Source organism: Onychomys torridus, chromosome 9 (assembly GCF_903995425.1).
Source record: "Onychomys torridus chromosome 9, mOncTor1.1, whole genome shotgun sequence".
In the NCBI taxonomy this organism is placed as follows: domain Eukaryota; kingdom Metazoa; phylum Chordata; class Mammalia; order Rodentia; family Cricetidae; genus Onychomys; species Onychomys torridus.
The window spans coordinates 49,420,341-49,444,779 of record NC_050451.1 but is presented as its reverse complement, the minus strand read 5'-3'; the positions used below and the strand labels follow the sequence as shown (position 1 = coordinate 49,444,779).

General features: G+C 44.3%; 1 protein-coding gene across 1 annotated transcript in view; it reads left to right on the top strand.

Moving 5' to 3' along the window:
• Tnfrsf19 (TNF receptor superfamily member 19) overlaps positions 1-24,439 on the top strand; it is a 90,122-nt gene that overhangs the window by 20,094 nt on the left and 45,589 nt on the right. The window contains exon 4 of the mRNA XM_036199800.1: positions 21,214-21,392. Within this exon, the coding sequence (XP_036055693.1) occupies positions 21,214-21,392 (179 nt within the window). The remainder of the gene's footprint in view (positions 1-21,213; positions 21,393-24,439) is intronic.

The following is a 24,439-nucleotide window of genomic DNA, read 5'->3' as shown; positions in this document are numbered from 1 at the left end:
AGCAATAACACTCATGAACATAGACATGAAAATCTTCAACAAAACAAATTCATGCCAAGAATATTCCACTTTGTCCTGATGCTATCTCACCAGACAGTGTACTACTATGACTAAGTAGGGTTTGTTTTCCCCATGCAAGTCCGGTTGACCATTTGAAATTCAGTGAGTGTAATCCATCACATCAACACACCAAGGCAGAAAAACCATGTGTCATATGAGTAACCATTTGGAAAAACTTTCAATACCCTTTCCAAATGAAGACTCCCAGTAAAGCAGGAAGGGAGGGGAATTTACTTAACTTGCCAAGCATACCCTACCAGAACAACCCTGTAGTTAGTATTTACCCAGAGGAGGTAAAAACCTGTGTCTACACAAAATCTGCACAGGGCTGAGTATAGAAGCAGCTTTCCTCACCATCACCAAGACTGCAAGCAGGTAGGTGAGTGAGAAAACAGACTAGTCAATGAGATACTATTCTGCACCAAAAACTGGTATCAAGCTATGAAAAGACATGGAAACCTTTATGATTATGATTATGATTATGATTGATTATTATAATATTATTAGGTTTTCAAGACAGGGTTTCTTTGTGTAGCTTTGGTGCCTGTCCTGGATCTGTAGACCAGGCTGGCCTCAAACTCACAGAGAACTGTCTGGCTCTGCCTCCGAGTACTGGGATTAAAGGCGTGTGCCACCACCACCCGGCTGACATGGAGACCTTTAAATGCATACTGTGTGACCATTTGGAGATAGCAAAAAGGTTGGCATCTGCCATAAGTCAGGGAAGAGAGGGGGGATACGTGGGTGGACACAGGATGTCAATATGGAGTTGTCCACCCCTGTAAAATGTACAGCACCAGGACTGAACTCCGAGAGAAGTAAGAAGAGGCTTCAGGTCATAGAACAGCGGTCATGGAGAGAGAGGATCGAAACAAGTGTGTCATTCAGGCACAAGAAGTTGATGATGGAGGAAGCTATGTAGAGGATGGGGTGTGTGGCTACAGCTGATGTCTCAGACCCCCCCCCCCCCCAGTTTTACTGTAAGCCTAAAACTAGTCTTTAAAAAATGAAGTCTTGAGGGATGAGGGGTGAGTCAGTTGGTAAAGTACACTGAGTGTAAGCATTAGGCCTGAGTTTGATCCCTCAGACACCACATGAAAAAGAAAGTCCTGGCATGGTGGAATGCACCTGTAATCCCAGCACCAGGGTTGCAGGACAGGAGGATCCCTGGAGTCTAGTCTAGCCAAACTGGTGAGCTCCAGATTTAGCATGAGACCCTGTCTCAAAAAATAAGTTCCTGAGTATAAGAGGAGCATAAACTACATTGACTTCTGGCCTCTACACACACATGCACATTTCTCACTCTCGAGCATGTACACAACATTATTTCAAAATATTAACAAAATGAAGTCTTAGTCGAGTGTGGTGGTATATGTCTATTATCCCAGCTATCCAGGAGGCTAAGGAAGGAGAATCATGAATTGGAAGCTAGCCTGGGTGTCAGATTCCTATTTCAAAAACAGTATCAAATAAGAACAAACAAACAAGGAAAACATGAAGTCTTTATAAGATGAATGCCAATCAATTTTTTGAGACTGTTGTCTAAGAGTTTCTGTATTGAACAGCCAGTACAAACGAGATACAGGAATATTTGGCTCCAATGAATGAGTGAATGAGCAAGAAGTTTCCTTTCCATTTTCCTAGACTTTCAAAATAATGAACAAGGTTCCCCTGACTGTCCCAAACCACCCCCTTCCCAGCCTTCTGTCTTGTTCCCACTCATGACCCTACTCTGGTCCCCATTTTTCTACCCAGCTCATACGATCCTTCACTACAGACCCAGATCTAGACCCTTCACAACCTCTGTCCTCCGCCCCTTCCCTAATGCACAATGCTCTTTGCATTCACCTTACGTGATAGGCATGCTTGGCCTGTTAGAGAAGATGTGCCTTTCAGTACCGTACACACATTCATAGATGGTTTCAAATGCAGTGGAAATTGATATGCAGAGCCTACAACCCCAAAGTTAAAGAAGCTTATGGGCTGAGGAGTTGTCTCAGTGGAAGAGTACTTGCCTGGTATACACAAGGCTCTGAGTTCAATCCCCGTGTATTAATAAAAAGAAAAAATAAACAACAGAAAGAGAATTTCTGTATTTCAGATTCCGATGGAATCTGTTTCCCCATTGTGACAGTTTGAAGGAGAATTGCCCGACAGGTTCATATGTTTAAATGCTTGGTCCCCAGTTGGTAGAAGTGTCTGGGAAGGATTAGGAGTCATGGTCTTGTTGGAGAAGGTGTCACTGAGGATGACTTTGAGGTTTCAAAAGACTTGTGCCATCACCACTGTTGTCTCTGCCTCCTGTTTGTGGATTAAGATGTGAACTTCCAGGGCTGGAGAGATGGCTCAGCAGTTAAGAGCACTGACTGCTCTTCCAAAGGTCCCAGGTTCAATTCCCAGCACCCACATGGCAGCTCACAACTGTCTCTAACTCCAAGATCTGGCACTCTCACACAGACAAACATGCAGGTAAAATACCAATGCAAATGAAATAAAAGTAAATAAATTATTATTTTTAAAAAAAAGGGTTGGGGATTTAGCTCAGTGGTAGAGCGGTTGCCTAGCAAGCACAAGGCCCTAGGTTCGATCCTCCGCTTAAAAAAAAAAAAAAGATGTGAACTTTCAGCTGTTTCTGCCACAATGCCTTTGTTCTCCAGTCTTGGACTCGAACCCTCTGAAACAGTAAGCCCAATTAAATGCCTTTTATAAGTTGTCTTTGTCATGGTGTTTTGTCACAGTGACTAAGACACCTAGGTAGCAGTTTTCCCTAAGCATAGAAGCAGCCAACCAACCATACTATACCCACAATGCCCTTGGAGCAGCACACGCAGCACTCGGGCGTGTGCGATGCTGCATAGATATGTTAATACGTAGCCTGTGGTGTTCCCTTGAGAGTGGCAGCTCCTGTCAGTTCAGCTTGGTTACTGTCCCAGCCCCGAAACACAGTACATTTGTCTTGGGTATTTTTTTTAAAAAAAGATACTTAGCATCTAACAATGTGAACATTTATGAATTTATATACAAGTAATATATTTTATAAAGTCTTTAATCTTGGTTTTTTGCTCAGTGAATAAAATTAATAATAAAAAAAAAACCCACTAAACTTCTATTTAAAGAGTAAAATAAAGTTTGTTCTCCCTAGATATAAGAGCCTCTGGATAACCTTATTATTTTAGACATAACTTAATACTTAGGTCCATTGTGTGTGTGTGTGTGTGTTTTGCTGTATACTAGACTCAGACTCAGTGTACTTCCTAGGCAAGCACTCCAGTACTGAGCCGCATCCCCAACCCTCCTTTTTCCCAGATGAGGTGTCTGTTTGAAGCATCCTACTCCAGGGTCATAATGTATTTCCCACTGCAAGCGTGTATCTGTGTTTTCAAACTAAAGTTAGAGAAACTTTGGGTAGGCAGGCATAAGTATATTTTCCATCTGTGGTTTTATTACTCCTAATTATAATTTTTTTTTTTAAAGATATTCAACTCTTTTTCCTCAAGGGGTCTAGGCTCTCCTATTGTTGGTTAGGTTTCCACCAGCCGTGATAGGTAATTGGGGCCTGCTGGTAGCTGCTGGATTGGTGTTCTGGAGATTCTGTGTACCTTGGCACACTTGTTGGATGGGACCAGAGGGTCTCAGTCTCCTCCACCTCCCGTCAGTTATTAGATAAGAAGTCTGCTTAGAGACCCCTGCTCTGATAAGTTGGCTATTTTGATTGACATACTTCCTTTCAGTGCCACTGTAACTTAGCTGTCTGAACCTCTCACAAAATCCAGAGAGTTGAGGTTGCATTGTGTTCTTTTTAAGGACATCTCTTAACAAAATGGACCATTTTTCATGCATGCTGTGTTAGTTTATGTTTTTATATTACTTGTTTTTTTGCTTTGCCTGCATGTATGTCTGTGAACCATGACTATGCCTGGTGCCCATGGAATTCAGAAGAGTGTGTTGGATCCCAGGGGATTGGAGTTACAGATGGTTGTGAGCTGCCATGTGGGTTCTGGGAATTGAACCTGGGTCCTCTGGAACTTCAGTCAGTGCTCTTAACCACTGAGCCATCTCTTCAGCCAAACTTTGTTGTTCTATAATAGATACCTTGCAGCTGTGATGACAGATGATGTGGCCAAAATAGGTTGGCAAATGTTATCATGTGACTAATAGACTCTTTGTACCGCATATCCTAAGTAAGGACTCTGATTGTTCCCATCTTGGGGATGGACAACACTTACTCAGAAGTTGATTGGTTTGTCACTGTGGCTAGTCCACCACATGCCAGGGTCAGGGGTGGTGCAGCCCCCCCCCCCCCTGGAGTTAAGACCTTTTTCTTTCGGATGGTGCTCCCATGGATTACTGTCTAGTAGATATGTGAGTCTGTCCCTCACTTTGGAACCCACTAACCACCATGGCTGTTGAACATTTGAAATGTGTTTTTCCAGTAGCTAGTGCTACTGAGAAAACAGATATTTAGTTTTATCTCATCTGAACATTTTTAATTTAAGTTGAAGCCCTTTGAGACTCTGGCTTACGAATTGCAAGGTACAGCTGAGGAATGCTAAGATGTCTTCCAGAAGTTCTGACTGAGGACCACATTTTAAGTGGGTCTCCAGCACACACCCGCTGACATCAGAGGCGGAGCTGCCTTGCCAGCTACCTGCTTCTCATCTTTCCTCTCCACAAATGTCCCTGTCCTTGACCCCACCTCACAGATGAGAACCCCCAGCTTGCACCCTCTAACCCCATCCTTTCCCCACACCAGATGATGTTGCTGGTGCCTTGCTGAGCAGTCTTATTTCATTAGTTCTCTTTGGTTCCCAAGAGCCTCTCCTCAAAGTTCTGGGTCTCTCTGCTGCTTCTGGTTGCCTGTAGCTTACCAAAGTCCCCAGAACCATATTTTAGGAAAGAAGATATGACAGATAACTGAGCCATTTGGAGTCTGTTTGGGGAACTTAAGCCTGATGAGCTTTGTTCTTTGTCTCTCTCTGTCTCTGTCTCTGTCTCTGTCTCTCTCTCTCTCTCTCACACACACACACACACCCTTACAGATTTCTCTTTTGAAAGTTTCTAACATTGTTGAGAATGTTTTTTCCATGTCAGAGTCAAAACTCCCAAGACTGTTCACATGGCCCCTCTGGTGGTACCTGCCAGGCACATGGGGCTGTAAGCATGATTGAGTGACACTTGTTTTCAACATCTTTTAGACTCTTTGAGACACAGGGGAGAGGGGAATTTTTGTTTGCCCAAAGTAACCACACTGGAATTTTTAATTCCTACTGCCTAGAATTCGCCGGCACTGGCCCCTCCTCCCCCCAGAGAATGAGTGCCAACAAAGTGCTTTTAACATGATCGCCTCACAGCAGGAAATCAGGAAACTAGTTTTTGCATGAACCACTTGAAGCAGGCTTCAAGCCTCTGGCATGGTTTTCAAAGTAAGCTTTTCTAACCAATTATTGGGATGACTTTCGTTAATGTAAAAAAGAACTCTTGTAAACAACCCACTTTCCCCATAGGGCGAGTGTCCAGGTTTGGGTTTTTAAAAGTCGTCTAATTTTTGAAAATGGTTCTCATCCTTGTGAATAAAGTCACCGAAAATTAATATAATTTTCAATGATATATTTCAAAAAGCCTCGTTTCTGTCTTTTAAGTTGCTCAGTGTTTTCTTTAGTCATCCTGGGGAGCCAGTAGGTCCAGTAGCTAGCAACAAGTCCCCTCCTGTAATTTTTCTCTAAAACCCCCAAGTACAGATTTTCGGAGCTTTTTGGTGGTGTTTTACTGAAGGAAATTAAAAAGTCATGTAAACCAAATTTGACATTTCCATTTTTCATGCCCTTGATCCCAGCCCCCGCCCCGCGCTCAAATAATTTTTTTCCCCATTTAAATTTGGAATTTAACATTTAAACTTTTAGAGTTCAAAGAACCAAAGCAAATAAATAACTTACTGGCTGTGCAGACAAATAGTGCAGTTAGGTCCAGAGGCCCTGGGGAGCCATTCCTGGACACAGAGGGTCTAGGAGGCCCCCTGTGGTCTGGGGAACTTATCTTCCTCGGTAGGTGGCCCCAGCCTGTGTTTTGTTAAGTGTTGGCTTTGCAAAGGCAGAAAAGAGAGAAGGGATTTAGGGACTGTCAACTTTGAGTCATCTTGCTACTGGATAGCCACCAAGTGTGGCCTGAGATCTTGGGCAGAGAGTGCCAGCTGGGGTGGAAGCAGCTAGGCTGGATCCAGAACCTGGAAAGGAAGTCTTCCAGGCTCATCCCACCCAGGCACCCTGCCTTGCCTTCTTCACACACCCACATCACCTGAGGAGACTCCTGGCTGAGAAGGGAACCATGGCTGCAGCCCTTGCAGACTTTTCTCCTGAGGATTGATTTTAACAGAGGGATCTTCAGCAAATATTGCTTCGAACAGCATTTGCTCATCCATTGGTTTATTCAGCAAGCATTCCCCCTTACTTCCCTGCCCTGCTATGGTGGGTACAAGGATTGAGGAGAGCCTGTATTAAGGACGGCTTCCTGTACAGTTTTAGAGAGAAAATAGGAACCCAAAAATGATCCCTTTCCCGACTGCATTGCTATTTTATCTATGTATATATTTTCTCACTTGAAAAGTTTATTGATAAAATTGTTTGCAGGCAGAGCCAGGTGGATCTCTGTGAGTTTGAGGCCAGCCTGGGCTACCAAGTGAGTTCCAGGAAAAAGGCGCAAAGCTACACAGAGAAACCCTATCTGGCGGCGGGGGGGGGGGGGGGGGCACGGACACACGGGACGGGACGGGACGGGGGGGGGGGGGGACGGGACGGGACGGGACTGTTTGCTTGGATATTGAAGGAAGTACCTGGTATTTCCTTCAAGCTTTTATGACAGCACATCATTATTTGAAAAATAAAGATGATAGGGTATTTTAAAACCAAAAATTAATTTTGGCTCTTGGTATTTATGGTAGAACCTCCCCTAAAAGGAAAAGAAATGCAGTTCTAAGTCCTCTTTTCTACCCTCCCACCCTGGAGAGTGTCAAAGAAGGAGCAGAGCTGGACAGCAGAGTGCTAACCCAGATTTCATGTAGGGCTACCCCAGTAAGGGAAGGACCTTAGACAGGGATTGAACTTACCGTGAGTGCAGCATAGGAAAGAGGTTTGTACTCACTGTAGAGTGTGCAGGGGGCAAGGCAGGGGTCAAAGGATGGGAAGGGAGAGAAAATGATCGTGGGGATTTTGGTTAAACTGACCATGCAGGATTTTTACTAAGACCATCCAGAATGAACAGCAGCCACCCCAGGAGCGGTGGGAGGATTCAGTAGAGAAGTTTGGATGAAACAGACTTGATAGATTCCTTAGACAGCTGAGCTCTTGTAGACAAGGCCCATCAAGGGCACTCCTCAGAGGAGCCTGCCTAGCATTTGACCTGGAGGAATCTTGTGGAAAAGCTAAACCCAAACACAGCTTGGGTTTGCTTATTCACCTGCTGCAGAACAGAGTGGAGCTAGAGAAACTATTCCCTTTTGCTAAGCATTAGGAAGCAAGATTTGAAGTTTTCATTTGATGTACAATGAGGTGATCTGATCAATGTACAGGCAGCTGGCCAAATGTGAATTCCTTCTGTGCCCAGTATGTGGGTGCCGTGTGAGTGGACAGCACCAGCCAGGCACATCCCACGGCATCCACACAGTTGGTGCTCCTCATCACTTATGGAGCACTCCCCTAGATATGCCAAGTGTGAAGCAGCAAAGAGCTGTGCAGTGGTGTACCAAGCCTGTGCACAGGAGCAGGTATTTTGGAGAGGTCATCACCAAACCCTTTGCCAGTGTTCCCCTGTGTGGCAGGGATGGGATTTTAGGGACTGAGATAGAAGACGGCATATTGTGTAAGTTTTTTAAAATGTTGTATTTGGTGGGTTTCAATATACAAAGGAAAAGTCCTGGTCCAAGCTAGGGAGGAGTACAAGTGTGCAAAGATATGGGTCGTGGACCTGCCACGAGTGTGATGGTTGGAGGCTGTGTGGAGTGTGATGGTTGGAGACTGTGTAGTGCTGTTCACCTCGTTTCCACTTGGTCAATCTTTCTTGACCTTTGTGGGGAAGATTTCAAGGCATTTTAAGCACCTGGTTTCACTGAATGAAATAAAAACATCAAAGCAGACGTGTATATTAGGGGTAATTTAATGTTTATGTGCTGTTTACAGATAGCATGGATTATGACTAATTACAGTGCTCTGTGTTTATGGTGCTTTGGACGTGTGACTGCTCAGAGATGTTGCCACAGCAGACCTGATTTCATTCCTTGGAAACAGGTTCTCTGAATTTCCAGTTAATTCAAAGTTTCTACTTAATTCAATGTGTAGAATTATACACTGAGCTAACACCATTAGTTTATTAGTTTGCCATGAACTCTACGGCTATCTTTGACAATAATATTAGACAAGTTTTCTAAGCTAATTTTTTGAAAATAACAAGTCTTAGAGAAAATACATTTTAAATAAAATTCTCCCCAATAAGTTGATAGAGTTTCCAGTAGACTATATGATTTATAATTCATAAATGTTATTTTATGTGATATGTATTTTATGAATGTTATTTTATTATTTATATTGGCTGTGGGCTCTTTTTCCTTTCTTCTCCTTTCTTCCTTCCTTCCTTCCTTCCTTCCTCCCTTCCTCCCTTCCTCCCTTCCTCCCTTCCTCCCTTCCTCCCTTCCTCCCTTCCTCCCTTCCTCCCTTCCTCCCTTCCTCCCTTCCTCCCTTCCTCCCTTCCTCCCTTCCTTCCTTCCTTCCTTCCTTCCTTCCTTTTTTCAGGACAGGATTTCTTCTTGTATTCCTGGCTGCCTGTAACTCACTATGTAAGCCAGGCTGGCCTCCAACTCACATAGATCCTCTGGCCTCTGCCTCCCAAGTGCTGGAATTTAAGGTGTGCGTCACAACAGCTGGCACGGATGTAGGTTTTCATTCCCTTAAACACAACCCAGTGAAAAGCTCTTGCTGTCACCTGAATCTGTAAGTTCAAACACAGTAAGTTGGAATCCAGTAAGGAGATCTAAGTGTGAGGATCCGGAGCCTGGTTGCTCCTTTTTGTACAATTAAACTTAGTGTAGAATGGAATATGCATGTACATGCACACTTGCATACACATATGCACATGCATGCACACACATATGCATATTCAAGAGATGCTCATTCTATAAAATATGATCGGTATAAATGACATTGGAAACTATATGGCATGAACACATTGGTCAAAATGGTGCTTATGTGGTACAAACTCTAGGTGGTCAGAATAAAAAAAAAAAACCGTAGATCTCCCTATGTTAGAAAACCCATTCTTTTTTTTTTAAAAAATGAGCCCCTCACAGCTCTTATTGATTTTCAGTTACCATTTTGTTTTCTGAGATAGAGTCTTACTACGGAGCCCTGTCCATCCTCCTTCCTGAACCTCTTGAGTGCTGGGATTACAGGTACACGCTCCTCTGGCCACTCTCTTATTGATCTTTCTGTCCACTTGGATGATTTGCCTGGTTCTTCATGGTGGGAGGGGGTGGGGTTGTGGAGGAAATGACCTCAGCAGGAGCCAGGAGTGACTGTGGGCTGCCTGGCAGGGCCCTGAAGCCAGCACAGCGTAGACAGCACTGAGATGCAGCACTGAGGCGACTCAGCAGCTGAAGTCCACTTGCACTGAACCATGGTTGAGATTTTTTTTTTTTCAATGTAGAAAACTTGTAATGCATTTTAGGATATTTTCCCCCCATAAGATAGGTTAGGTGGAAAGTAGTATGCTTCAGGTAAACTAGAAAAAGTTGGGGCTAGACAGCCTAACTGTGTTTCTCAATGGAGCATTATTGTCCGTCGTCCCCCCCCCCCCCCCCCCCCCCCCCCCCCGCCGCTTTCAGTCCTGGGGATTGAGCCCAGAGTTGTCACATGCTAGACCGAGCTCTGTAGAAGACAGAATCTCACTATACTGCCCAGGCTGGCCTGCACTCACAACCTCCCTGCCTCCACCATCCAAAATATGTTATTAAGCTTTAATCAGGAAAGTTGGTTTATTGGTCTGTAGAAAATCCAAAATAATAATAGCCATCGGTATAATTTGTTTAATGAGTGCCCACTGTGCTTGAGTTAGGTTTTATATGTTTTCCCATTTCTTCTTCAAAACAACCCTGTAGGGCAGATAGCACTCTTCCCATCTCACTGATGATGAGACTGAGGATCAAAGTGCCCGAATAATGTAGCCAACAAGCAGCAGAGCTGGCACACCAATCCATGCGGTTTGGGAGCCAATGTAGAAAAACACATCCTTTTTGCTTCTTATTTCAAATCCTGGCTTGAAAAGAAAGAGTGAGCCCCATTTCTCTCCGGTTACCACACATTTTCTTCTTCCTCTCTTTTCCCCTCTTTCTGCCTCTCTTCCCCTCTCTTCTCCCAGTTCTGTTGTGTTCTGACTTGTACATGGGTCTCTGGCAGTCCTGGCTGCAAGGATCAAAGCCTGACTTTGAAACACTCTGCTCTGGCTGGAGCCTTTGACTAGAAGCTTCTCATGTGAACAATGTGGCACCGCCCCCTCCTCCTCCCCAGTGTCACGTGTACAGCGCTTTGATCCCTAGAGACGGTGTCTGGGAGGCCTCTCTGTACTCAGAGAAAGCCTTTGCAAGCTCCTGGTGCTCACAGCAATGGAAGTGCTCAGCAAAAAACGGGAGTCTGTCCACAGCATAGCCACAGGCCCCATACAAAGCACTGGAACCTGAACAATGGTCTCCTGCAAAGACCCCTCCCAGTTCAAAGAAACTCCTTCTGAATGCCTATCTTTATGATTGTTCTGATTTCAAGGGGGATAGATGCTTTTGCAAGCACTGAACTATAAATGGTAGAATTATAAAAAATTCAGAACATCACAGATTACCACACCTGGCCAGGAGACAGCCTCTGTTAACATTAAAGAAATTCTAATTTATGAGTTGGTTCTTCAAATCATGCATGAGGTTTTTGCCTTGTTTTTTCCTGTCTGTGACTGCTTCAGGACATCATGTAGGTGAAACACTCGATATGAAGAGAGCAGTTGACATCCTTAGCCACCCCAACAATGCAAATCAAGACTACTTTGAGATTTCATCTTACCCCAGTCAGAATGGGTAGATAAAACAACAATAAAATAACAACAAATGCTGGGTGTTGCTGGATGTGGGGGAAGGGAACACTTATTCACTGCTATTGGGTATGCAAACCTGTACAGCTATTATGGAAATCAGTGTGAAGGGTCCTCAAGAAGCTAAAGATAGATCTACCACGTGATCTAGCCACACTACTTTCAGTCATATACCCAAAGGGTGCTTCCTCCTACTACAGAGACACTTGCTCACCCATGTTCACTGCTTGCTGTATTCAGAATAGCCAGAAATTGGAAACAGCCTAAATTCCCATCACCTGATGAATTGATAATGAAAATGTGGTACACTTATGCAATGAAATATTATACAACTTTTAAGAAAAATGAGATTTGTAGGTAAATGAGTGGAGCTAGAAATGGTCATCCTGAGTGAGGTAACCCAGATCCAGAAAGACGAACGTCTCATATTCTCTTTCATATACAGATGTTAGCTTTGCATTTTCAGATATGTGTGTTTCATTTGGAATACCGGTAGAGGTTAGAAAACTTAAAGAGGATGTAGGGGAGAGGAGCTTTCAAGGGAGGAAGATACAATGCAATGATATAAAAGGGGGAAATAATGGATCAAGAAGGATTAAATGGGGTGGGGGATGGGAAGGCAGGGTAAAGGCGGGAACATGGGGAGGGAAAACTAACACTAAAGGCCTTTTGAAAAAGTCATGGAAACTTATTATTGAAGAAGCTTCCAAAAATATATGCATCAAAAACACACATACATATATGAGTTTAAATGGAGTTACCCCATAACAGGGACAGTAGATAACCCTATGTTAGAAAATACAAATCCTAGTGCAAGGATTTTTGGAGTTGTTGGCCAGTTGGTTCCCATAGACCCCTAAACATCATAGATTATTACCATTGCTCATAATTGTCCTCCAGAGCTTGTCTGTAAGACCCTGTTGTTGAAGATAACACATACTTGAATCAAGAACGTTTGGTGCTGACTGGGAGGCTTTTGTATCACCAGAAGGTGCTATGCATGGTATCAGAGGAGAGAAGTAATCATCCTAGCCTGTGAGATAGAAGAAAGAAATGCCTACTGATGCAAGAGCCGCACCAAAGTCATGGAAGTTAATACAGAGACCCACAACCAGTCAACATCCAGAGAATAAGAGGTTGGGGTGCTCAATCGTAAATGAGACATCTATAACTTCCCCCTCCCTCCCCTCAAGGCTCAGGGGTCATCTTGGAAGAGGAGGTAGAAAGAGTGTAAGAGCCAGGGGTGATAGATGACTACAGGGAAACAGGGAGTTCAAGGGCAGCCTGAATGCTTAGTGAGATACTTCCTGGAAACAAACAACAAACAAAAAACAACTAACCATGGGACTGGAGATGTATGTAGCTCAGGGATAAGTGTTTGCTCAGCTTATAGAGGTCCTGGGTTCAGTCTCCAACCCTGGGAAGAGAGAGACCAATGGACTTTCTACCTCTTCCCTCTCTAAATATCTCTGGAGTGTGTGCAGGATGTGTAGTACATTGGAAGGGTGTTGTGGTTCACACTATAATCCCTGCCTGCGGGAAGCTGAGGCAGAGAGCTGACTGGCAGTTAGAAGCCAGTTTGGGCGACAGAGTGAAACTCTGTCTGAAATCACAAACAAACATGCATTTCCAAGAGGCATAAAAACAGAGAGGGCAAAGGTTCTGGGAGGCGTCGCTTATCCCAAAGGGAAGGTGTGAATTAGTGAATCCTGGGTTGATTTTGCCCATCCTTTAGGACTGACTAGCTTCTAGCAAGGCAGTCTGACCTTAGTGTTGGTTCAGGTTCAGTTTTTTGGCCAGTAAGTGATTTTATACAAAAATGAGGATGAAACTTTATGGACAAATGGAGATTTTTCCCAGGCTGGACCCTATATTCCAGCATTCAGGGCTACAGTTGAGAAACTGAACCTCTAAGGGATTTTGCCTTATCCCTGCTCTGGGATACCCCACTCATGTATGTGGCCTTGCATAAGTGCTCTCTGCAAAGGTGATCGTCTCAGATCTATAGCTGGTTCTGTGTTTAATGTCACTAACACTGATGGCCAGTGCTCTTGGTTTGCAGTCTTTACCCTGTGGCATAGCTTTTGGCACAGTGGCTAGGTAGAAGGCAAACACTTCTCTAAAGCGCCTTCCCCTCAGGTATTGTTGTCAGGACAATGTTTCCCTCCCTGGGAGTGAGTGTGGCTTTATACTTTATAAAATTCTCATGGAGTAAGCACCCAGGAGTGCTAGGACTGTCCTCTTCATAATTAGGATTTTATTGGTTGTATTGAGAATCTGTGCAAAGACACTTCCGTTTGGACACAATTCTTAACAGATGTGCTGAAAGTCTAAAAGCCATGAATTGTGATTCTCTTTTAACAAACACTCTAGTGATTTTCTGGCTTCAAAGTTAGAGGCAAATTTTCCTTAAGGGGTTACCAAGGACTAGTAGTGTTGTTTCCAATAGCTGACAGGTGGACATGAGTCCACCAAATTCTAGTTTTCACCACATAAACCATGTCCCCTGATTCTCAACCTTTCACAGCACATTAACAAAAGGATCAGGAAAACTGGACTTTGAGAACCAAAGATGTTACAGAGTGTGCAATGAGTATGTGGCCAGGCAATGGGTGCCTCTGGGAGGCAGTTTTCCTGTGAGAAGCAAAGTGGCAAGCGGGTGGGTGATGCTCTCTACGGAGTCGCAGGTCTAGTGCTCTGCCATACTTTCTGTGATGCTGTTCTTGGTTGTCAACTTGACAACATCTGGAATTAACTAAAACCCCAGCAGCTGGGCACACCTGCAAGGGATTTTTTTTTTCCTTAATTAAATAATTTGAAGTGGGAAGACCCACTTTTAATCCAGAAATTTTGAGGTGGGAAGCTCCACCACCTCAATCTGGGCCACATCATCTTCTGGCAGCCTATAGAAAGGACTTGGAAGAAGGACGTTTTCATTCTCCTGCTTGCTCTGCTCTTGCTGGCAAGTCCATCCCTTCACTGGCATTAGAACCGAGTTCTTTAGAATTCTGATGTATACTGAAGACCAGCTGAAACATCCAGCTTCATGGACTGAACAACCAACTAACTACTGGATTCTTGTAGATAGCCTTCTGTGGTAGACAGCCAGTGTTGGACTGGCTGGACCACAACCTGTAAGCCACTCTAATCCTATATATATATATATCCTATAAATTCTATTCCTCTACAGAACCCTGACTAATATGGATTTGGGTACCAGAAGTGATTCTAGAGCAATAGAAATATACAGATGAAATTTTAAGTATCTGGAATAAGCGTTCCAATTTGCCAACACCAACAGTTACTGAAGCCTCTCCAGTTACTGAAGCCTCTTCTATAAGCTCCCAGAGTATTAAAAGCCCATGGTGTGTGAACTATTTTATAAACTTAAGGAGACAAATGTATTTGATTATCCTAGTTCACTAATGGTGAGAGGCAATGGATTTGGTAACTCTGTATATAAAACTTTTAACTATGTATGGGAAAAAATGGTGATACTAGTTGGTTGCTCCTAGTATTTCTGGATAAATCGGCAAAGGAAAAGAATGAACTAGTGATAAAATTAACCAACTTCAAGCATTTCAGAATATAGTGAAGGATGACAATGAATTCAGTGATTAAGTTGACCAACTTCAAGCATCTCAGAAGACAGCGAAGGATGACAGTGAACTCAGGGATAAAGTTTACCAGCTCCAGATGTACATTAGCAGTCTAAAGTGTGTTTAGACTGGGAGAGAATCTTCCCTCCAGCAGCCACAGAGCTCAAGTTGCAGAAAATCAAACTGAAGCCCTCATTATGAGGTTGGCTGAATTACAGAGAAATTTCAAGTCTCAGCCTTGGAGGATGTCAGGGGTTGAAGTAAGGGCATTAATTGGTAAAGAACAGGATCCTGTGATGTGGGATGGAGATGAGTGGGAGGACCCTACCGAGACTCAGATTATCAAGGGTGTATCTCGCCTGCGGAAGTAGTCTCTCCACACTTAACAGAAGATGTGCTCCCACCCCAACATCCTGAAATATTCCCTTTTCCACTTTTCACTGAGGAAATTAATCCTTCATTGCCTGCTAAACCAACAGTGACTTTCCTCAAAGGAAATACCTAGCAAAACAATACTGATGTCCCTCAGCGCCCACCAATAGTCACCTCCAGACATATAGCCAGACTAAAGTCTAAACAGGCTTCTAGAGAGGAGAAAGTATGCTCCATGAGGAGGTGTGCTAAAGATCTCTATGAATTTGCTAATTCATTCAAGCAGAAGTCTGGAGAATATATGTGGGAATGGATTTTAAGGGTGTGGGATAATGGGTAGAAGGGACATAAAACTGGATCAGGCTGAATTTATAGATATGGGCCCACTAAGTTGATATTCTAGGTTTAATATGGAAGTTCATACAGCTAAAAAAAAAAGGTATCAAAAGTTTGTTTGAATGGTTGGTTGAAGCATTTATCAAAAGATGGCCTACTGCTGGAGATGCCTGATATCGCTTGGCTTAGTGCTGATGAGGGATTTAAGCCTCAGGGAAGCTGTGATGCTAGAGTGGTCGCACTGTGTAAAATCTAATCCTCCACAATGGGAAGGCCCAGAAGACATGCCCTTCACTAATCCTATAAGACACAGAATGGTGAGAGAGGCACCAGCACATTTGAAGAGCTTTATCATCACCTTTTTCTCATGGCAAACCCTAGGGTTGGAAAGGCTGTTGCTCAGCTGGATGAATTAAATGGGAGGGATTTAAGTGGGCCCCAAATATCATGGGCCAGGAGGCAGCACAGACTCGCCAAAGGCAAGTGGATCATAGTTATTGTGATGGGCAGCACAGACAAAGCAATGTCTATAATGGCCTGAGCCGTGATGGGCGGCACATGGTGTGCAGCTGTTGAGGCCTTTTTCTCAGTACCTGTCCTCGAGGACCACCAGAAGCAATTTGCTTCTAGTTGGCAAGACCAGCAGTATACCTTTACAGTTTTCCCTCAAGGATACCTTAACTCTTCAGTCCAGTTAAAAGGGATCTTGATCTGCAGAGATCCACAACCAAGCACCAGGCCAAGCTCCAGGAGTCCAGTCAAAGACAGGGAAGAGGGATAATGTGAGCAAGGGAGGTCAAGGTCATGATGGGGAAATCAACAGAGACAACTGAACCAAGCTCATATGAACTCAAGAACTTTAGACCGACAGCTGTAGAACCTGCATGAGACAAGACTAGACCCTCTGCATATGGGAGGCAGTTGTGTAGCTGGGTCTGTTTGAGGGGCCCCTCGCAGTGTGGTCAGGGTCTATCCCTGGTGCATGAGCTGGCTTCCTGGATCCCATTACCTATGGTCGGATGCCTTGCTCAGTCTTGATGCTGGGGGGAGGGGCTTGGTCCTGCCTCATCTGAATGAACCTGGCTTAGCTGACCCCCATCCCCTCATGGGAGAGCTGACCCTGTTGGAGGAAGGGTTGAGGGATGGGTGGGTAGGGAGAAGTCAAGGGAGAGGGGAGTGGGAGGAGGGATGAGAGGGGAATCTGTGATTGATATGTAAAAATGGATAAAGAATTTTTTTTTTTTTTTAAAAAAAGGGGAGATCTTGATCATTTGCCTCTTCCACAAAATATCACACTGGTGCACTCTATCAACAGCATTATACTGATTGAACCAAATGATTAAGAGGTGCCACATATTGGTGACACATATATGCATCAGAGGATGGGAAATAAATCCAAACTAAAATTAAAGGGCCTTCTACCTCAGTGAAATTCTTAGGAGTCCATTGGTGTGAGGCATGCAGAGATATTTCATCTATGGTAAAGAATAAGTTACTGTATCTGGCCCCTCCCACAACTAAGAAAGAAGCACAATGTTTAGTAGACCTATTTGGATTCTAGAGACTGCACATTCCTCACTTAGGTGTGTTACTCTGGCCCATACACCAAGTGATTCAGAAAGATGCTTGCTTTGTGTGGGGCCCAGAACGGACTCTGCAACAGGTACTGTGTAGACTGCTCTACCACTTGGACCATATGATCCAACAGACTTGATAGTCAGTGGTAGATAGGGATGCTGTTTGGAGCCTTTGGCAGGCCCCCATAGGTGATATTCACAGAAGAGACCTTTGGGATTTTGGAGCATGGCTCTGCTGTCATCTGCAGACAACTTTTCTCCATTTGAGAGACAGCTCTTGGCCTGCTATTGGGCCTTAGTGGAGACATTTGACAATGGGCCACCAAGTTACCATGCAACTTGAACTGCCCATCATGAGCTTGGTTATCTGACATAGCAAGCTATTATGAAATGGAAGTGGTACATATGTGAGTGGGCCTGAGTAGGTCCTAAAGGCACAAGCAAGTTACACAGAGAAGTTGCCTAAATGCCAATGGTTTCCACTCCCATTATAATGCTGTCTACATCCACAAATGCCCCTATAGCCTCATGGGGTGTACCCTATGATTGGTTGACTGAGGAAGAGAAGAAGAAAAGACTAGGGCCTGGTTTACTGATGGTTCTGTATGTTATGCAGGCACCAGCCAGAAGCATTACAACCTCTTTCTGGACAACCCTGAAAGATTCTGGTGAAGGGAAATCTTCACAGTGGGCAGAACTTCAGGCAGTGCATATGGTCATATAGTCTGAAAGAAAAAATGGCCAGATGTGTGATTGTTTGCGGATTAATGGGCCATAGTGAATGGATTGGCTGGATCAACAGTGACTTGGAAAAAAAAATGATTGGAAAATTGGTGAGAAAGATATCTGAGGCAGAAGTATGAATAGATCTCTCCAAATGGGCAAAGGAAATAAAGACACTTGTGTCCCATGTAAATACCCATCAAAAGGTGACTTCAGCAGAGCAGGAGTTTAGTAATCAAGTAGATAGGATGACCAGTGCTGTGGACAGTCAGCCTCTTTCCTCAGCCATTCCTGTCATTTTCGGTCCATGAACAAAGTGGCCATGGTGGCAGAGATGGGAGTTAGGCATGGGCTCAATAACTCACCAAAGCTGACCTGGCTACAACTGCTGCTGCTGAGTGCCAGACCTGACAACAACAGAGACCAACACTGAGCCTCAGATATGGCACCATTCCCTGGAGTGACCAACCAGCGCCCTGGTGGCAGGTTGACTACAATGGACTACTTCCTCAGTGGAAAGAACAACTCTGTCCTTACTGGAGTAGATACTTATTCCCATTATAGATTTGTATTTCCTACATGTAATGCTTCTGCCAAAACTACCACCTGTGGACCTAGAGAGTGCCTTCTCCACTGTCATGGTATTCCACACAGTATTGCTCCTGACAGGGAACTCACGTCACTGCCAGAGAAGTCCAACAGTAGGCACACAGTCATGGAATCCACTGGTCTTCCCATGTTCCCCACCACCCTAAAGCAGCTGGCCTGATAGAGAGATGGAATGATGTAGCTAGAGTTTTCCCCAGTCCTGTCAGGCCCACGGCCAGGACAAATCTCTTACCCGTCAGTCCCACAGCTGCTCAGACCGAACCAAGTAAACACACAGAGACTTATATTGTATGGCTGTGGCAGGCTTCTTGCTAACTGTTTTTCATATCTTAAATGAACCCATTTCTATTAATCTATAAATTGTCACGTGGCTTGTGGCTCACTGGTATCTTAACATGTTGCTTCTCATCACGGCAGCTGGCATCATCTCTCTGCCTCAGCCTTCCACTTCCCCGAATTCACCTCTCTCCTGTCCCACCTATACTTCCTGCCTGGCTACTGGCCAATGAGTGTTTTATTTATACAGGGCGATATCCACATCAGAATGGCCTTTTGACGACACAGTTACAATGTCAGTTAGGTGGCAGGAGCCTGAAGGGCTGGGGCAGGGTCCTCCAGATGGTGGTATATGCTTTGAATCAAGGTCTAACATAAGATGCAGTTTCTCCCATAGCCAGAATCCATGGGCCCAGGAATCAAGCTGTGGAAAAGGAAATAGTTCACTCACTATCACCTCAGTGACCCACTAGGAACGTTATAGTTTCCTGTTTCCACAACATTAAGTTCTGCTGGCCTAGAAGTTTTGGTTGTAGAGTGGGTAGTGCTCCTGCCTGGAGCCACAACAAACATCTCATTGAACAGGAAGCTCAGCCTTCCCATGGTCACTTTGGGCTTCTGATGCCCTTAAACCAACAGGCTAAGAAAGGAATAACAGTGTTAGGAGGGGTGATTGATCCAGGTTACCCAATTGTCTGGCATGGAGGAGATTATTTAAGGCGTCTCTTGGTGTTACCATGTCCTGGATGTTAATGGGAAACTATAACAACCTGTCCAGGCAGGATGACAAAGGGCACAGAGCCCTCAGGAATGAAAGTTTGGATCACTCCTCCGGGAAAAGAGCCAAGACCTGCTGAGGTGCTCGCTGATGGTGGAGGAAATGAGCAGTAGGGAAAAGTAGTTATAAATACCAGCTAAGGCCACATGACCACTTGCAGAAATAATGATTATAGTTGATATGAATGTTTCTGTCTTTTTTTTTTTTTTTTTTTTTGGTTTTTTGAGAGAGGGTTTCTCTGTAGCTTTGGAGCCTATCCTGGACTAGCTCTGTAGACCAGGCTGGCCTCAAACTCACAGAGATCCACCTGGATCTGCCTCCCAAGTGCTGGGATTACAGGCGTGCACCACCACCACCCAGCTCTGTCATATTTTATTAAGAATGTGTTTATGCAGATATTTGTGTTTTCTTTCCTTGTTATCTTTATCATGTAATACAACATCAATTAAGAGACCATCAGTGGTTATCATATTTAAGTTTTGAGATACCAAAAGAATGTCCCTCAAGGTACATTGCTACCTATTCTAAAATTTATTATGTGTTTGTGGTTTATGAGGGACAGTTACATCATATTAGGCATAATTATGACCTGATTAAATATCTAATGAGTTTGCGACTGTACGTGGGATAGTTCTATCATGTTAGATGGAATTATGACCTGGTTATTGTTTTCATTTGGAAATTATACAGGTCATAAGGAGATAAGATTGGGTGTCAAGTTGACAAGGGTGGACTTGTGATAGCTTTCTTGGTTGATAACTTGACTCCGTCTAGAATTAGCAAAACCCTAAGAGGCTGGGCACAACTGTCAAGGATTTTTTTCTTATTAGATCATTTGAAGTGGGAAGACCCACCTTGAATATGGGCCATACCATCTACTGGCAGCCTATGTAAGGACATGGAAGAAGGAAGCTTTGCTCTTTGTCTGCTTGCTCTAGCTCTCACTGGCAAGTCCATCCCTTCACTGGCATCAGAGCTGGGTTTTATACTGCATTACAGTCATATTCTGTGGTTGCCCTAGCTTATTTTGCTCTTGAACCTGTAGAAGTAGTCCTCTGGGTGCCAGAGTCTTTTTATTTCATTCATCCCGTAAAGCCAGTGCAGTGTCCCGATATGCATCACACCTGAGCCTTGAGGCCTTTGGGTGTTTTGTTTCCTTTGCAGTACTAAAGATTGAACCCAGGGCATCCTGTATGCTAGGCAGTCCCTCTACCCCTGAGCCACAGTCCAGGCTCTAGCTTGTGACCCTTAGTACCACTTGAACTCTCTTTGAACAGATCATTAACTAACAACCCTTCCTGTCACAGAAAATGTTCAGCCGGTCAGCGTTGTAAGGCTTATGAAATCTCTCATGCAGATGCTTTTATCTTCTGAGGTTGCACTGCTGATAGTGATGTGCTTATTTTCTGCCTTGATGGGTGAACGAGTGTCTGAATGTTCCACTGGCTTCAGCTTCTGAGCAGTCACATGGCTGACTTAATTAGGAGAGAAGAAAAGTGCCATAATTCTGCCCTAATGCCTCAGTGGGAATCTGGGAGACCTTTTCTTATGCACATGCTCACCACCTCTGGAATAAAGTGGATGGCTAAGGACACTTGGGTAGGCCACAAGAGAGATTATTAGCCAGGGAAGACACATTTGAACTTGCTGAAAGGGCTGCCTTTGTGCCGCGGAAGGCGGCCTCCGTGGGTCTTCTTTATCCGGCAGCCTTTCCTTTTTCAAGCTTGCAGAGTATGAATAGCTGTCTTTTACCCACTAATCCCCACAGGAATGTGGCTTCGGCTATGGAGAGGATGCACAGTGTGTGCCCTGCAGGCCGCACAGGTTCAAGGAGGACTGGGGCTTCCAGAAGTGCAAGCCATGTGTGGACTGTGCGCTAGGGAATCGCTTTCAGAGGGCCAACTGCTCACACATCAGCGACGCCGTCTGTGGGGACTGCCTGCCCGGGTGAGTTGGGCCATTTCTTATGTTGTTTAATTCCATGTGTTCCAAGGCATGTCTCTGTCCTCTCCAAACTTGGAAGCACAGCGGTAAGATCTTGAGGATGTTTGGGCACCATTTGCAACTTCTGTCTCATTCCTTCTGCGGCCTCTGAGCTTGCTCTGTTCCGGGCACTTGTGACAAGACAGAGAGCAGTCACCCTTACAAAGGGATCTGCCCTGAAAACCTAGAGTTCCTACAAACGAGTGAACAGAAGCACATAGACAAACGGACAAAGGGAATGACAGGCATCTTACAAAAGAGGAGCCCAGTGAGCTGTAGCTATGGACATTCCCTCAGTCCCTGCAATAGGTCAGAGGAGAAAGTAGCAGAGATTCTTGACCATGTGGAGCTTGTCCTGTTTTTTTTTGTTTTTGTTTTTTTTTTTTTTTTTTTTTTTTTTTTTTAAGGCTTCATCCAGGCCAGTAGAATCGTTCAACAGGTAGGAATGATTGCCACCAAGCCTGCTGACCTGTGTTTGAACCCTAGGACCCTCCCAGTGGAAGGAGAAAACTTAACTGCCCACAAGCTGTCCTCTTGCATGCATGCCATGCTGCTCTCTCCTCTCCCCAATAAATGTTTGAAAAATACCATCTCATGGTATTTTTAAAAAGAGACAGGGCTAAGGATGTAGCTCAGTGATAGTATGCTTGCCTTGTGTGTGCAAAGCTCTAGGTTTGGTCTCTTACCCCCCCCTCAACCCTGAACCCCACTTCTGCAGAGAGGCCTGGGGAGTCCCAAGAGGAGAAAAGAGAGGTGCAGGGTAAGAGCAGAAGAGACAAAAGGTGTGAATGGAGAGAACCTTCCATGGACTCACTGGCATGAGTCCTGGGAGGTCCACATGTGTCTAGGCAAGCACCATCTGTTGTCCTATGTGGGTCTTACCAACATTTCAGCCTGTTCTGTAACTGTCTCTTCGCTCTCTGGATGGTGTCTTTGAGGCCCAAAAGTTTTTTAGTTTTGAAGAGATGTGAGACATACCTATTTTTGTTTCATATGTGTGTTTGGTTTAGACTGCTGCTTTCACAGCACCTTAGGTTCTATAGGGTTGACTATAGGGAGCCGCAGATCCGAACCACATCCACTCACGCCCACTAGAGTAGCCATAGATGAGAAGATGGGCAGTTACACATGTTTGTAGGCTGAGGGGAAATGGGAACCTTCCTATGCAAATGTTGGGAATTGGGGGCCACATTAGGAAATGAGCTGACATTTCCTCAAGATGCACAGATACCATAGGCTCAACAGCTCTATGCTTGAGTCTATAATCAAGAGATTTGAAAAGTGTTGTGCATACAAAAATCTGATACACCGATGTTTGTAGCAGCACTCCACATAATAGCCAGAAAGTTGGGACAACCCTGCTATGTATTGAGTTGGTGTAAATGTGTGTGACAGGTTAGCCTTAGACTCAAAGCCGTAAATTGGGTCCTGACAGGTTCTCTCCTGAATTGACTAAGGATACTGGCAAGGGGAATATGTCCCTTTCATGCCCTTCTTGCCATGGAAGGACACAGTGTTTATTCCTTCATGAAGATACAGCAAGAAGGCTGCCTCTTGTGGCTTCTTTCTCTGCCACCTAGACCCTGGGCATCTCACTTCCAGCCCCATGAGAAACATTTTCTAAGTGACCTACAGCATTCCAGAAGGTGTTCTCTTACAGTGCTCCAGAAAGGACTTCAGACAAACCCAAATATCCATCAACCGATGAGTGGATAAACACCATAGGGTAGATCTAAACAATGAAATATTACTCAGCAATAAAAAGGAAGTAAATGATGATATCTGCTAAAATCATGATAGGGGAACTTGGAAGATATTGTGTTCAATCAAAGGGAACTGTTATAAAAGGCTGCACATCTGGTGCTCACCTTAGTCACACGCCCAGAACAGCAAATCCATAGATACGGAAAACCAGCCCAGGTTGCCTGGACTGAGGGCTAGGGATCACTGTAAAGGATGTGGGTGATGGTAGTGGCTAGCAGGTTTGTTCTAGGGGTGACAAAGTGTTCTAACATCAGTTGTAGAGATAGTCACCCAACTCCATGACTATAACAACACTACTGGCATGCAACCCTTTCAGTGGGTGACTTGTATGGTGGGTGAATTATGTCTCAACAAATCTGTCATTTAAAAATTGAACTAACAAAAAGTACCATAATTTTGAAACTCCAAGTAATGATTATAGATAGCTATGGGAATTGTTCTTTTGCCTTGCATTGGGACAGGATAGCTTGGGGTAACCTGCTCTCCTTATTCTCTTGCCTCTCTCTCCATACGAGATGACAGGCAGGCACACCATGCCCTGCTGTTAATAGAGTTTTAATTTTAATGTGCCTGGAACATCTGACATGCCTTTATAGCCTGTGGTCTACAGTTTCGTGATAAAAGCATGTCTCTGTGTGTCTTGTCTCCTCATCTGGGAAATGAGGTAAACTGAGACCCCAGGATGCAAACCTAGGCTGGGCAGCACTGGAGAGACTGGCAGGAAGGCAGGACCTGGGGACTTGGTTTTTCAAAACCATTTCCTGGGCTTTACCAAAAACCCCACTGGGGTGTGCTGTGCACATGTGTGTGCGTATGCGTGTCAGGGCTCCCGGACATCTTACAACTTCTATTCTTCGTGTGTAAGCCTATCCATTGTCACTTGAGTCCAACCCCTTACTTCCCATAGTGTTAATTCACTCTTTAAGCAGATGCTTAGATAGTGGAAAGTTATCAATGAATAGACATTTGAATGATGCAGCCCAGTTTATGTCTATGATTCGTTTAAAATTGCCTTCTTTCTAAGTAGCATTCATGTATGAGCAGGTGATAATTCTACAGTATTTTAAAAGTTTAAAACTCCTATAGCTTGGCTACCTTTCTGTGGAGAAGGCAAATAGCTGAAACCTATTTTGCAGACAGATAAATGAAGGCAAAAGCAAAGCAAACTATTTCTTGCTTCAAAGTGAGTGCTGTCAAGATCAGGCCAAGGTGGCCATTGTCACTTCTGAGGCCACCCCTGCCCCCTC